Source organism: Juglans regia, chromosome 14 (genome assembly GCF_001411555.2).
Source record: "Juglans regia cultivar Chandler chromosome 14, Walnut 2.0, whole genome shotgun sequence".
NCBI classification, from domain to species: Eukaryota; Viridiplantae; Streptophyta; class Magnoliopsida; order Fagales; family Juglandaceae; genus Juglans; species Juglans regia.
Window position 1 is genome coordinate 3,935,481 of NC_049914.1, and position 14,815 is coordinate 3,950,295.

The following is a 14,815-nucleotide window of genomic DNA, read 5'->3' on the forward strand; positions in this document are numbered from 1 at the left end:
TACTCTCACAAAAAAACTCAGCAACAATTAATTGCAGTTTCCAGCCTCTGAATTCTCAAGGAAAATGGACGGCAGTGATCCTGGGGATGGCATCAGTGGCTTTACGTATGGAATCATATTCTCCGTTGCTGTCTTTTTTCTGGCAGCGGTCATCGCTTTTGCCTGCAACCGCATGCGCTACGCCGGCCAACATGACTGGCAGTCATCTCGCCGGAGCAGCAGAGTTCTTAGAACAGTAACAGACCCGAGTTCGATACGAATTGAGGGAGGTCTGGATGAATCCACTCTCAACGGCTACCCAAAGCTCCTCTACTCTCAGGCAAAGAAGGATTACTCCGTAGGATCAGCTCGCTGCTGTCCCATATGCTTGGTTGATTATAAAGAGACAGACATGCTCCGGCTGTTGCCTGACTGCTCTCATCTCTTCCATCTCAACTGCATCGACCCCTGGATGAGGCTGCGCTCGACATGTCCGATGTGTCGGAAGACACCAGTACTGCCATCTCCAAAGACAGCTGATGATCTTATCGCAGCGACACAAGAAAGTTAGATTGCTGATGCAAACTGGACGAGAGACTACTTGGATTTTGTTTTTGTTTTTTAAACGTAATTTTCTCCCCATTTGTGAATCCATGAAGTGAGTTGACGTGGTCTTAGATTGTAAAAATGTTATTTTTAATATAAAATGAATAAAATGTATCATGTAAAAATACGGTACGTCATTTTATAAATTTAAAACTGTAACACTTGGTCTCTTTTAAGTTAATTTCCATTAATTATGAGCTGCGCTATAAAACATTAATAGATATTCTTAAAAAAGATGCAAGTTTTTACCATAGAATTAAGAAAAAAAAAATATCCATTTTACATGTGGGCGGATCGATTCATCATATTTTTATTATGAAAAATTATTTTTATTAGTCATTATTCACCATCTCGCATCATATAAAAATACTTACACACTCTATAAAAAATATCTCTACACTTTATAAACAAATTATAGATATGAAATATATAATATGAATAGTGATTGATTTATAGTAAAATTCTTTTATTATTAATAGGCATGATTATAAAAAAAGATAAATGCAGTGAATTATAAATTAGTTCATTTTCATTATAAATAAATTGTTACAATACATATTTTTATTAGATCGAAGAGTAGTAGTGCAAGTCTATTTCATTTCCACTAATTAATGAAATAGTTTTTAATTTTAATTTTAATTTTAGAAAGAAAGATAGTATATATCTACTTTCACGATATGATCGCCCTCTAGTACTGATCAGCGTGATTTGTGGGAATATTTTCAGATAAGATCAGGTTCATATATTATATATATATATATATATATGTATGTATGTATAGGCCAGAGAGGTCAAATTAATCATGATGAAAGAGGAGTGGGGGCAGGTGGCTATATTGGTTTGAATGGACGTCAACATCACATAAAATCTCTTGCTAAGATAGATATCATGCCCTAATTAACTATTTTATTTTTACTAATTCAATTTCATGAGATAATTTATAAGAAATTATAAATTATAATTTGATGATTCTTCGAATAGTAAGAAATTATATTAACTAGAATTGGAGCGTAGTAGTCAACCGATCGACATAGTTGGAATTTTTTTGAATAGAGCAAATCATGGAATTACAGTAATTTTTTTAAAATAGACTATAGATTTAAATTTTATTTTTGATGGATATCGAATATTTTTTTATTAGATTTGTTAATTGAATTATAATTATTAAATATTTTTTATTGGATTAGGTGGCATCTTCTCATAGGCTGAAAAATTGTGGTATAACTTAGATTATTTTAGAGGTTGGTTCGAGGGCCAAAATTAAGAAAAATGCCCTAACTTTGAGCACCCAAGCCAGTGAGAACCGGCTATCAGTTTCCACGCCAACGTCTTCTTCCCTTTAGGGTTCACGGCGTCTGAGCATGTATATATACCCACGTTCTGCACTTCATGCAAACCTTGCCTTTTCTTTTCCAACCTAGGGTTGCTGCAGCCTTCAGTCCTTCAGTGAGAATCCTCCACAACTATTTTCCCACCCCTCACGGCCATCACATTCCCACGCAAAGGTCGCCCAACCCCACACCGCAGCCAAAGTCCACGTCCAGGAAGAACACGTAGTCATGGTAACAACTAGCAGCTACTCCACGTGATGTCCAGCAGCCCACGTCTTCTTCTTTAGCCACAACGTCGCAACCCTCTATCCTCTGCTCAGCCACCGTGCAAACGCCGAACAGAAACCAAGAACCCAACAGCCCCTGTTTTTAGCAACCGAAACAGAGCAACCCCCGCATCCACCAGTCCATCGCAGCTCCTCACGTCCAGCACTGCCAAAGGAAGCAAGACGCCGTCATAACCTCCGCAGAAAGTGCCGTCGGACACTACACGCCACTCCAAGTCCGCCGCTTTGCTCTCGGTAAGCCATACCCGATCCTCCCCACTTTCTCACTCTCCATCTCCCTCTCTCGCTCGCCACTCTCTCTCTCTCTCTCTCAGTGCTTAGCCGCACGCCTCCTTCCCTCTCGGTAGGCCTCAGCCGCACCCCCTCTGCTAGTGTTTGCTTTGTTTCAAAATAGGAAAGTCTCATTTGTTCTAATTGGTACGTACCCCATAATTTTGGTTCTAAAAGATTCTTAATTTTAATATATTTCTCTTTTGTTAATTGTGAAAACCTACCATTTAATTAATTGAGGCCGGTTATACATCAGCCTACATTCTCCAGACATTTCATTTTTTTTTTTTTAACTCAGGCTGATGTAAATAATTTTTCTAATTATATATATATATATGCTGTTTTAGATTATGATCACAAGGAGATCATCATAATATCATATGTATTGATCTGCCGCCATGGTTATACAGAAGAAGATGAGCGAAGGCAAGAAAACCAGAGGCCGACAAAGGATAGAAATCAAGGAACTGGCGGAGGAAAGCAAAAAACAAGTAACTTTCTCGAAGCGCCGTGCCGGCCTCTTCAAGAAAGCCGGCGAGCTTTGTGTCTTGTGCGGCGCGGAAGTGGCCATCATCGTGTTCTCTCCGCACAACAACGTGTTCTGCTTCGGCCACCCAGATGTTGAAACTGTCCTCGACCACTATCTCACTGGAAATCATTCATCCTTCTCGCACACGAGTTCGTCTGATTTGCACGATCAGAACCTCAATAACCTCAATAATGTGGCTGCAGCGGAGTTGATGAACAGACAATATGCGGAGGCGCAGGAGGAGTTGGGAAGGGAGAAGAAGCGGCTAGTGGAGATAGAGGAGGAGGTGAAGAGGAAGAAGATGGAGAACAATGGGGAGTACTTGTGGTGGGAGGAGGCGGTGCATGAGAATATGGAGTTGGAAGAGATGGAGCACTACATGAGTGCTTTGCAAGAGATGCGATGGAAAGTGGGGAGCAGGCTTGAACAATTTAGGATGATGAGATCTGCTACTCATGATGATGCTTGCGCCTGGGATTCATGGGAAACTATGTTGCTTTAATTTTATCAAGATTAATGACTTCTCCCATGCATCTTTATTCAGATTAATGACTTAAATTCGTTTTTCTTTCTTTGAAAACATGAAGCTTATGTTTAAATATCTGACCTAATTAGGACGGAATTATCTATATATAATTGGGTAATCTTTTTTTTCTCACTTAATTGCATTGCATGGAGAGACTTAACCTGTTTATGATCAGACGGCGGCCCTAAGGATAATGCTATATATATATTGTGTATTGCTGCAGCATATTGCTTAATCTCTTTACTCTCATACATTCACTGATTTCGTCTATTCCAAAATTACCCACATTGCATAGATCAGAGACTTGAACAACATGTGTATATAATTTCATCTTAATTAATGGATCGGCAAGCTTTAACAAAAACCATTGATCATCAAATTATAGAAAACTATTTTTCGCTAATCAGACCTTATACGTACAGTACTATTACATGCAATGAGAATCAAGTTGCTTAAGATGCTATTAATTATAACCTGGAGATTAGATCAGAGTCACCTTTCAAGATGATCCTCTTTTTAATTAAGCCCAGCCGCGTCTCATCACTACCAAAATTTGTTGCTTTTGGACTTGAATGCATGGATTGAAACTGCTTCTTAATTCCAAAATTAAAACCACCTTATATATATATATATATATATATGTACAAAAACTTGAAATACTGGAGTTTGGGCTGATGATCAGGCGCTGGAGCATGAAAATTGATCAGATGATCAGAGATTAGATTAATTTCTACCCTAATTTCCTAGATCGCCTTGATACAATTAGGTCCGTTATTGACACTTACTAATTAAGTAACTGCTAAAACTACGTTATACTTTCTAATTAACTTCCTACTTTAGTATGGCGTTACAAACTTACATGAGTATATATGATCAATCTTAGTTCTAATTTCCAACTCTGTCAAAAACCCATTCATTGTCTAGATCACCCTATAACGGCATGAGAGATCACCCTTTTATTCAATTAGATCATCTGGTGGTCATGGCATTGGCATTTTGGTGGGTTCAGTTCTTTGGTTTGACATCGGGTTGCTCCCCTCCAGCTGGTTGCCCATCACCATGCAGCTCAACTAGCGTCCGATTTTACCAAGTTGGCTCTGTCTGGTCCATTCCACCATCCCCAACTTATTACGCCAACTGGTCCTCCTCCAATTTCTTCCGCACCGGCGACTTTCTCAGTAACTCCGACTCCATCAAACAATTACTTGTTCAAGATCCATTAGGATTATATATATACATATATATATATATATATTATATCTATATGAGAAATACTCTCTAGCCACGAAGTTATCATATAAATTAAAGTAATCCCACAAACTGATGTATCTTGACGTGGTTTGTTGGATTGTAAATATACTTTTATTATAACGTAGATCTGACGGCTCACATGGAATCCGTCAATTTGTAGAATTATTTTTGTATAATTTCTTAATTTGTTGGTGTAGCACTTCTCTCTCTCTCTCTCTCTCTCTCTATATATATATATATATATATAGATAATGCATTGGTCTCATGTGCTAGCTAGTTGCACTGAATACACCCACATGATCTGGCCTGACTGCAATGATTTTGATCTTGTGTCTAATTATCTTAATCTGATTATCATGTACTAGGTTTTAATTTCAAAACGGGAGAAAACGATGTGATTCAAGTATCAAGACACGAGTACGAGAGTTGCACCTCCTGCAACCCCTTTAATGTCATGAACTTTGGTCCTGCAAACTTTCAACTCACCGAGGAAGGTGTCTTCTATTTTATCAGCAACTTCTCCAACTACTGTGCGCTTGGGCTGAAAGTTTCGGTCAAGGTGCACGGGTGCTCCTCCATTGACGGATCTCAGTCTGCTCCGTCACCGTCACCTTCTCCGCGGCCTGCTCCTCCTTCTTCATCGCCTTCACGGCCATCTCCTCCGCGTAAGCCTCCAGTTCCAAACCCGGCGCCATCGACGTCACCTAATTATGGCTATCCTCCAGAAGTTGGTGCTCCGGCCAGTACTGATCATGACAAGTCTATGGCAACATTAATGGAGCGTGGAAGGTGGTTCGGCGTGGGTTTTTTTGAAATTATCTTTCGCTTGGCTTTTGAAATTTGTTTGGTGGGATTTGTCATTCTTGGATGATCTAGGAAATTAAGTTGGATTTCGGGTATAATATTGTAGGAATTAAGCATTGACCGATGATCACTTGAAATTGCATTCTTTAGGATGTGAACACTTGTTTTATTCCACTTGATCCACTCGTAGAATGAGACCATGCAGTATTTCTCATGAAATCTAAATTGAATATCTATTATCAATAAATTTACATTATAATTTGTTTTTTTCCGTCATGTCAATCTGTGATTGTTTGCATTTAGTGGGAGAGAGCGCGAAATCTTCTACTTGATTATGATCAAAATTAGTCGGATCATGCTCATGTGTACCATTATCTCAAATCTCTGCTCTGACGCTTGATGCAGAGCTTCCTTCACCAATCTTTATGCCACCATATATATTGGCATCCCTTTTAACGTCCATGTTCAACTTTCCATGACAGAAGAGGGCAAAATTAATGATTTATCAGACTCAAGCAACAATCCATATTGCATCCCTTTTAACGTTCATCTGACTGATTATTTGCGACGATATGATTGATTACGACGAAAATAGACTCATTTTAACAGAAAATAATCATTTTAACAAAAAAAATAACAAGCCCCATATATATATATATATATATATCACATTCACACACACATGCATACTAAGTAACTTTTGAATTTTCTCAACGCGCACTCCATCCGTCAATCCTGGAAGATATAACATGATGAGGCAACTAGTAAAGTAGATCTGAATCAGAATGTTGTTAATTATTACAAAAATCCAGAAGAAATAAAATCTTTTTATGACCAAAAACGAGGGTTTAAGCGAGGATTTATCAATAAAATTAAGTACAAGTCTTATTAAAAAAAAATAGAATCTTATAGCTCATGGCACCACAAAAAATTGTATCTGTATGCATGATATATAGTATCAAATTACAGATAATCGCAAGTACTTTTCATCAAAACTAATCGGTGAAAAGCAACTAACAACTAATCTCGTATCTTCAATCTTCTAATTAATCTTGCTATAATCTGATGGAACTAGCACTCACTTGAAATCTGTTCATGAGGAGTCGATCGATGTCGTAGTAGTGTACATGCATGTGATGAGGCAGTAGTATCTTATCAATCAGATCTAGAGAGAGTTGTGTTTGGAACTGGGACGAGCGTTTTCCGGCATAGTGGACAATTGGGATGCATCCTTAACCATGGATGGATGCAATTTGGATGGAAGAGATGGCCACAATCAGGCAGCAACGTCTGCAGCACGTCACTTTCTTTATAATCTTCCAAGCATATGCAACAAGAAGAAGAAGCGCCCGAGCTGCAATTTTGGAGTTTGTATTGGGAGTAGAGGAGCTTTGGGAAGTTGTGGAGAATGGCTTCATCAAGGCCAACTTCAATGGCGACGAAGTCTGCGCCTAGCTGATCAAGATTTTGTGGGGAACGACCGGTTTGACGAAGACTATCATGAGATGCAGGCGGGTGAAGGCGGGTGCTGAAAAAATAAACAAGGTGTGAGAGTAGGATGAGGAGCAGGATGATTCCCAGAGGGAATGCGATCGCAAAACGAAAATCGTCAACGTAGTAGCCCATCATGCTACCAGTAATCATGTCCATGTTTCCTTAATACGAGTACTAATTAACAAAGATCGAGAATAGATCAAGGAACGTTTATTTTTGGAGAACAGAGAGAGGTGATGATTAATGTATCTTGATCATGAATGACCAAAGAAGAATTTGTTTCTACTTCTAATTATCTTAGGGCTTCGTGGGAATTAGAGTTGGAGTTTGTAATTTGAATGGGTTTTTAATTATTTTATCACATAATTATATATATATATATATGTTGATCGGTTAGGAGTTGGAGTCATGTTATTATTAGTATACAATATATATATATATAGTACTAGGATCAGTTGTACGTACTTATGAGGTTGGTGCGATATTTGATGATCCATTGCAATTCCTGATCTCATTATGATCTCCTATATATAAGTAGATATGTATTAGATCATGATAATTATGTAATGGACTATAAATAATTTTTAAAAAATTTAATACTGCAATATTATTATTAGACTCCTTTGCAGTCCAAATAGACGGAAAGGCCCCCATTTTAGAATGAACTTGACCAAAATACCCTTAGTGAAAGTCCCATGCATTTCATCTCCGTTTCATTTACCCATAAAACGGTGCGTTTTATTTATGAAGAAATGATCTCATTAGTAATAAACGGAGCCTATATATACACATAGGCAATAAATTATTTAATGAACTGTATCCCCACATATATTATATATACACACACGTATCTATATAGTGCTCGGAGTCGGCCGATAAGATGAACAAAAATGATATATACAAGTCGCATGCGTAACCGCGGCGCGAGCGGTGCTTAGGTGGAAAAAGAAACGGTTCATTTTGGACTTTTGATAAAATACATCCTTTTGGTTCAAGTCAAGGAGATCTCCCATTAATTATCTTTATTTCCTGGAAATGATCCAATGTAGCCTTGCATTTGAGAACTTTAGAAATTCCTATGAAGAAGCTGTAGCTATTGCATGGTTATTATAGATATAAGCCATGTTAGAGCTAGAAGAGGCCAAGCTATTGCAAGTCACAGCTTAGCAGAAAGGGTTAGAAGGGGAAAGATCAATGAAAGACTCAGATGCTTGCAAGACATTGTCCATGGATGCTATAAGAGCATGGGAATGGCAGTGATGCTGGCTTAGATAATTAATTACGTCCGGTCCTTACAAAATCAAGTCGAGTTCCTTTCCATGAAGCTTACTGCAGCAAGTTCATTTATGACTTCAACTCAGACACAGATGCTTTAGAAACAATGCAGAGAGCCAAAGCATATATATGAGGCAAAAGAGTTGGAAAGACTGATGAAATAAGGGTATGGAGGAGTCATCTGCCGGCATATATATATATATATATAGAGAGAGAGAGAGAGAGAGAGAGAGAGAGAGCCTAAAATCTTTAAATAATTCCAAGTAGATATATTGAAAAAAAAAATGTTACTTTTGTTCATGACTGGATGAGGCAAATCCATTAATTTTTATGTTGGTTAAGGCCAATCCATTAATTAAGATTAAGATGAAATTATATATGTTCTTCAAGTCTCTCCATGCAATGCAATTGAGTGAGAAAAAAAGATTACCCAATTATACATAGATATAATTTCCGTCCTAATTAGGTCAGATATTTAAACCCCAGTTTCATGTTTTCAAAGAAAGAAAAACGAATTAAGTCATTAATCTGAATAAAGATGCATGGGAGAAGTCATTAATCTTGATAAAATTAAAGCAACATAGTTTCCCATGAATCCCAGGCGCAAGCCTCATCATGAGTAGCAGATCTCATCATCCTAAATTGTTCAAGCCTGCTCCCCACTTTCCATCGCATCTCTTGCAAAGCACTCATGTAGTGCTCCATCTCTTCCAACTCCATATTCTCATGCACCGCCTCCTCCCACCACATGAAGTACTCCCCATTGTTCTCCATCTTCTTCCTCTTCACCTCCTCCTCTATCTCCACTAGCCGCTTCTTCTCCCTTCCCAACTCCTCCTGCGCCTCCGCATATTGTCTGTTCATCAACTCCGCTGCAGCCACATTATTAACGTTATTGAGGTTCTGATCGTGCAAATCAGACGAACTCGTGTGCGAGAAGGATGAACGATTTCCAGTGAGACAGCAGTCGAGGACAGTTTCAACATCTGGGTGGCCGAAGCAGAACACGTTGTTATGCGGAGAGAACACGATGATGGCCTATTATGGTCCTGGTTATTTCTTGCTGTTTGTAATAAGGAAATGCTATAAGAATGTATGATGGCTGCTGCGATCAGTAAGGGAAATGCTCATAAACTGTTTGATGAAATGATGAATAGACACATGGATGAAGATGAAGGCTGAAATTCATAACATAAATCACGCTGGAATTTGTTCGAGACAATTCATTTCTCCTGCTACAACTATTGACAACTTTTGATTCCACTTTTTTCCTCCCTCACTACACGTCCTTTTCTTTTCCTTTATACCCGTACCTCTAACAACCATAAAAGGTAAGATAAAATGACCTACTTACTGAATGAAAACTCACAGTAAATGAAAACGCACCGTTTTGGTTTATAACTACCAAAACGATGCGTGTTACATAATGAAAACCAACTAAAACGCTGCACAGCTGCTTCCTCTTTTATTCCTCTTCAACGCTGCGTTGCACCATGATTCAACTCCAAACGTTGCCGTTTCTAGTTCCAGACTTCTACCTTCAAGTTCACTTCGTAGGTTCCCCACTTCAGTTCCTCCAGTTCGTGTTTTCTTCTCTCCACTTTAGGGTTCCTAACATTCTCCCCTTTCTTTATAGCATCTTGCCCACAAGATGTGGGTAGTTTTGTTGAAGCTTCCACAGCCTTTCCCAGGTATTTTCTTCCTCTGTCATTCCTCTCCACTTGACTAACACTTCGGTAACTCCTCTGTTTCCCTCCTTTATCAAGCGCCGCCCCATAATGTCTTCCGGTTCTGGTTGGAGTTCTCCTTGCGCATCCACTGGAGGCAAGGTTGCCAGTGGCTGGATCGAACTTCCCACCTTTCTCTTGAGGCATGAGACATGGAAAGTGGGATGAATTCGGGAAGTCAACGGCAGCTTGAGACGGTATGCAGCCTTACCGATTTTCTTCTCCACCTGAAAGGGCCCAAAAAATCGAGGAGACAGCTTCATGTTTCTGCGGTGGACAACGGATTTCTGTCGGAATGGCTGCAACCTCAGGTATACCCACTCTCCTTCTTCAAATGTTCTCTCTGATCTGTGTTTGTCAGTGTGTAACTTCATGCGATTTCTTGCCTCTTCAAGATTTTCCTTCAATACCTTGAGAATCTGGTCCCTGCTTTGTAGTGTTTGGTCAACTGTCTGATTTGCTGAAGTTCCTGGTACATAGGATAGTAGCATCGGTGGTGGGTAACCATAGAGGGCTTGGAATGGTGTCATTTTAGTGGCTGTGTGGTCAGATGTGTTGTACCACCATTCAGCAAATGGTAGCCACTGTGACCACCTTTGAGGCTTAGTTCCCGCGTAGCATCGTAGGTAACCCTCTAGGCAATTGTTTAGTGCCTCTGTTTGCCCATCTGATTGGGGATGATAGCAGAACTGAGATTGAGTGCTGACCCCTGTAAGGAAAAAAAAGACTACAAAAAAGAACTCACAAATATTGGGTCCCGATCTGTCACAATAGTGCGGGGTAGACCGTGTAACTTGAACACATGATTCAAAAACAAGTTGGCCACCCCAGCTGCTGTGTAAGGGTGGGACAAGGGTATGAAATGTCCAAATTTTGTGAACCTATCAACAACAACTAGGATCACATTAAAACCACTGGACATGGGCAATCCTTCTATGAAATCCATAGAAATATCTGTCCACGCTTGTTGAGGCACGGGTAAGGGTTGCAACAACCCTGCTGGTGGTGAGGTCTCATATTTCACTGCTTGACAAATCACACACTCCCTCACCACTTTTTTTTATGTCTTTTTTCATGCCCTTCCAATAAAAATCCCGCTTCGCCCTTTGGTAGGTTCTTAAATAACCCGAGTGGCCTCCCATAGGATTATCATGTATATACTGCAGAACCTTCCCTTTAAATGATGAGTCTGCTGCGATGACAATTCTGCCATTCTTTAATAACAAGCCCTGCTGTAGTTGATAACTTTTAGCTGGAACAGTACCCTCCTTTAGTTGTCCAAGGACCTGCTTAAGTTCAACTGACTCTTCGTAGCTGGCCTTAAGTTCCTCTACCCATTCGGGTGTTGGAAATGTTATCATTGCTAAGGATCCACCCTCTACTTCATTCTCATTCCCTTTCCTTGACAATGCATCCGCCACCACATTTTCCTTGCCTTGCTTATAAGCAATAACAAAATCATACCCCATTAACTTGCTCACCCACTTTTGCTGAATTACGGTGCCCACACGTTGCTCTAATAAAAATTTCAGGGCCTGCTGGTCCGTTTTTATTACAAAAGACTGCCCTAGAAGATAGGGCCTCCATTTTCTTACCGCTGTTACTAACGCGAGGAGCTCCTTCTCATATGTGGAGAGAAGGAGTTCCTTTCCCTTCAAAGCCTTGCTCATATAAGCAAGTGGCTGTCCCCCCTGCATCAAAACCGCCCCCATTCCTTTTCCACTTGCATCGCACTCAATCGTGAATGGTTGGGTAAAATCCGGCAATCTAAAAACCGGAGGTTGTGTTACAGCCAATTTCAGCTCCTTAAAAGCTTTTAAGGTAGCCTCAGTCCACACAAAGGCATGCTTTTTAAGTAAATCCGTTAATGGTGCAGCAATTGTTCCATACCGCTTTATAAATTTCCGGTAGTATCCCGTCAACCCCAAAAATCCTCTTAAGGATTTGACATTCACTGGTACCGGCCAGTCCAGCATAGCAACCACCTTCCGTGGGTCAGCCATCACTCCCTTTTCACTTACTATGTGTCCCAAATACTCTACTTCATTGACCCCAAATTGACACTTGGACAATTTAGCGAATAATTGGTTTTTTTTAGTACTTCCAGCACCACACGTAAGTGCATTAAATGGTCTGTCCAGCAGCTGCTGTACACTAGGATGTCGTCAAAAAACACTAAAACAAACTTCCGCAAATAAGGTCGAAACACCTCATTCATCAGCCCTTGAAAAGTTGATGGGGCATTAGTCAAACCAAAGGGCATCACGAGGAACTCATAGTGCCATTCGTGAGTTCTAAATGCTGTTTTTGCCACATCCTCGGCTACCACCCGGATTTGGTGGTATCCGGACCTCAAATCCAGCTTTGAAAAAACCACCGACCCGTGCAACTCATCCAAGAGTTCATCAATAACGGGGATAGGGAACTTATCCTTTATGGTTTCTTGGTTAAGTGCTCGATAATTGACACACATACGCCAACTCCCATCCGCCTTACGGACCAAAAGTACGGGAGACGAGAAGGGGCTTGAACTGGGTCTTATTACACCTGATTCAAGTAACTCAGCCACTATCTTTTCAATTTCTGACTTTTGGTAGTGTGGGTAACGGTAAGGTCTAGCGGTAATGGGTTGGGTTCCTTCTTTAAGGGGTATTCTATGGTCTTGGGGTCTTGAGGGTGGAAGTCCCTTCGGAATGTCAAATACCTTTGGAAACTGTGAAATCAGATTCTGCACCTCATCTCCTCCACCCGAGATCCTCAACACATTTGTTTCACTAACAAGCTGCAAAAATAACCCCTTCCCCCTTTGCATGGATGTAAGCATTGATTTTCCCCCCTTAGCAAGGGTCAACCCTTCTAATTTCAGTCCCAACAACTCAACATTCTTCCCAAGATACAGAAATTTCATGGACAACTCATGAAAATTCCAAGCAATGGTTCCAAGTGTCTCCAACCAATCCACGCCAAGAACGACATCACAACCCCCAAGAGGTAAAACATAAAAGGAGGGATAGAAGGATATACCTTGTACCTTGATCTTGGCGTTACTGCAGTAACCTAAGCCTTGCACTATCTGTCCGTTAGCAACTTTGACAGCAAGTCTCTTTGACTCATCAACCACCAGCTTGGCTGTTTGAGCAATAGAGGGGTCCACGAAGCTATGTGTTGACCCTGAATCCACCAAAAGGACCACTTGTGTCCTCCCTATCCACCCCATGAGTCGCATAGTCTTAGAACTAGGAGTTCCCGTAATTGCATTTAAGGATATCTCGGGTTCTACCACCACCCCTTTCTGTTTTGAGTCTCCTTCAATAAGTAAATCAGCAACCGTAATTTCCTCGTCACCTACCTCCCTCTCCTCCGAATCCTCCACTCCTTGTAGGAGGTACACTTTAGCTTTCTTGCAAATATGATTGGGGTTCCATTTTTCATCGTAATGATAGCACAACCCTTTCTTACACTTCTCATCCCATTCCGTGGAGAAAACTTTTTTGATAGGAGGGCTGTATTTCTGGTTGTTACTTCTTGTAGCACCACTACTCCCATACGAAACATAGTTGTTAGTGGGACTAAACTGCCCCTTTTCCCCCAAGAACTTCATTGGTTTCTTAGCACTAATAAGGTATTCTTCTTGAATTCGTGCTAAGCCAAAGGCTGCTGTTAAGTTGTGTGGGTTAAACATGCGAAGAGGCAACCTTATTTCATCCTTAAGGCTGCTGAGAAAGCAGCTCAGCTTATGGTGGTCGGGTAAGCCTCTCACTCTATTCGAGAGTGACTCGAAACTAGCCTTATAGGCGGCTACTGTGGTGACTTGCTTCAACCTAGTCAAGGTTTCCATAGGATCATCATAGGCAGTTGGTCCAAAGCGAATCAACATAGCCCTCATCAAAGTTTCCCAACTCACAAACTGGTCTGTATCTAAGGCCTCTTGATACCATACTAATGCTTCTCCCTCCATGTGGTATGCGGCCAATAATAGTTTTTGGGCAGGGTTTGTTTGGTGGTATTCAAAGTACTGTGATGCCTTAAAGATCCAAGCAGATGGATTTTCTCCCGTAAAGTGAGGAAACTCCAAACGAATACCTCTTAGAGCTTGCCCCCTTTGCTGCACTTGCTCATTCTCTTGATGGTTTTGCAGGTCCCGTGCCATATTCCCCTGGTGAGCAACCAAGGTTAGAACCATTTCATTGAGCTAGTCTAGCCTCTCATCAATGGTGTTGAAGCGTGTTTGGGTAGCGAGGTGGCTCTCCTCCAAGGCATCAATCTGCTGTTGCATTTGTTTGGATCTAGTAGCTTCAGCCATGGTTGCAAGATTCTGGGTTTTTGGATGGTAAATTTGTATGGCTGTTTGTGACTTTTCTGGGTTATATCTTCTGGTTTTCTAGGCTGTCAATATGTTGGTTGTCAATGGTCATGGATGGGGGTGCGGAAGGGGATTGTGTCAGGATCGGTGCTCAAATGATACCACTTGTTATGGTCCTGGTTATTTCTTGCTGTTTGTAATAAGGAAATGCTATAAGAATGTATGATGGCTGCTGCGATCAGTAAGGGAAATGCTCATAAACTGTTTGATGAAATGATGAATAGACATAGGGATGAAGATGAAGGCTGAAATTCATAACATAAATCACGCTGGAATTTGTTCGAGACAATTCCTTTCTCCTGCTACAACTACTGAAAACTTTTGATTCCACTTTTTTCCTCCCTCACTACACATCATTTTCTTTTCCTTTATA

At 40.4% G+C, this 14,815-nt stretch overlaps 5 protein-coding genes across 5 annotated transcripts; 3 read left to right on the forward strand and 2 right to left on the reverse strand.

Annotated features, from left to right (window-relative positions):
• Positions 1-644, forward strand: LOC108982263 (RING-H2 finger protein ATL70-like). Its single transcript, XM_018953584.2, has one exon. It carries the CDS (start codon positions 65-67, stop codon positions 548-550), a length of 486 nt encoding a protein of 161 aa, XP_018809129.2. The 5' UTR covers positions 1-64; the 3' UTR covers positions 551-644.
• Positions 645-2,013: 1,369 nt separating this feature from the next.
• LOC108982262 (agamous-like MADS-box protein AGL61) lies at positions 2,014-3,608 on the forward strand. The gene is made up of 2 exons (XM_018953581.2): positions 2,014-2,437; positions 2,884-3,608. The coding sequence occupies exon 2, from the start codon at positions 2,890-2,892 to the stop codon at positions 3,502-3,504; it is 615 nt and encodes a 204-aa protein (XP_018809126.1). The 5' UTR covers positions 2,014-2,437; positions 2,884-2,889; the 3' UTR covers positions 3,505-3,608.
• Positions 3,609-4,510: 902 nt separating this feature from the next.
• On the forward strand, positions 4,511-5,650 carry LOC108982264 (cucumber peeling cupredoxin-like). The gene is made up of 2 exons (XM_018953585.2): positions 4,511-4,706; positions 5,145-5,650. The coding sequence occupies exons 1-2, from the start codon at positions 4,511-4,513 to the stop codon at positions 5,648-5,650; spliced, it is 702 nt and encodes a 233-aa protein (XP_018809130.2).
• Positions 5,651-6,738: 1,088 nt separating this feature from the next.
• Positions 6,739-7,233, reverse strand: LOC108982258 (putative RING-H2 finger protein ATL71). Its single transcript, XM_018953574.1, has one exon. It carries the CDS (start codon positions 7,231-7,233, stop codon positions 6,739-6,741), a length of 495 nt encoding a protein of 164 aa, XP_018809119.1.
• Positions 7,234-12,117: 4,884 nt separating this feature from the next.
• Positions 12,118-14,262, reverse strand: LOC108982256. The gene has a single exon (XM_018953573.2). The coding sequence runs from the start codon at positions 14,260-14,262 to the stop codon at positions 12,118-12,120; it is 2,145 nt and encodes a 714-aa protein (XP_018809118.2).
• Positions 14,263-14,815: the final 553 nt, after the last annotated feature.

Bases quoted from the DNA above. Each gene is read 5' to 3' on its own strand.
- LOC108982263 (XM_018953584.2), top strand. From the start codon at position 65: ATGGACGGCAGTGATCCTGGGGATGGCATCAGTGGCTTTACGTATGGA.
- LOC108982262 (XM_018953581.2), top strand. From the start codon at position 2,890: ATGAGCGAAGGCAAGAAAACCAGAGGCCGACAAAGGATAGAAATCAAG.
- LOC108982264 (XM_018953585.2), top strand. From the start codon at position 4,511: ATGGCATTGGCATTTTGGTGGGTTCAGTTCTTTGGTTTGACATCGGGT. The intron at 4,707-5,144 runs GTAACTCCGACT...ATCATGTACTAG, and splicing joins CCGCACCGGCGACTTTCTCA to GTTTTAATTTCAAAACGGGA.
- LOC108982258 (XM_018953574.1), bottom strand. From the start codon at position 7,233: ATGGACATGATTACTGGTAGCATGATGGGCTACTACGTTGACGATTTT.
- LOC108982256 (XM_018953573.2), bottom strand. From the start codon at position 14,262: ATGGTTCTAACCTTGGTTGCTCACCAGGGGAATATGGCACGGGACCTG.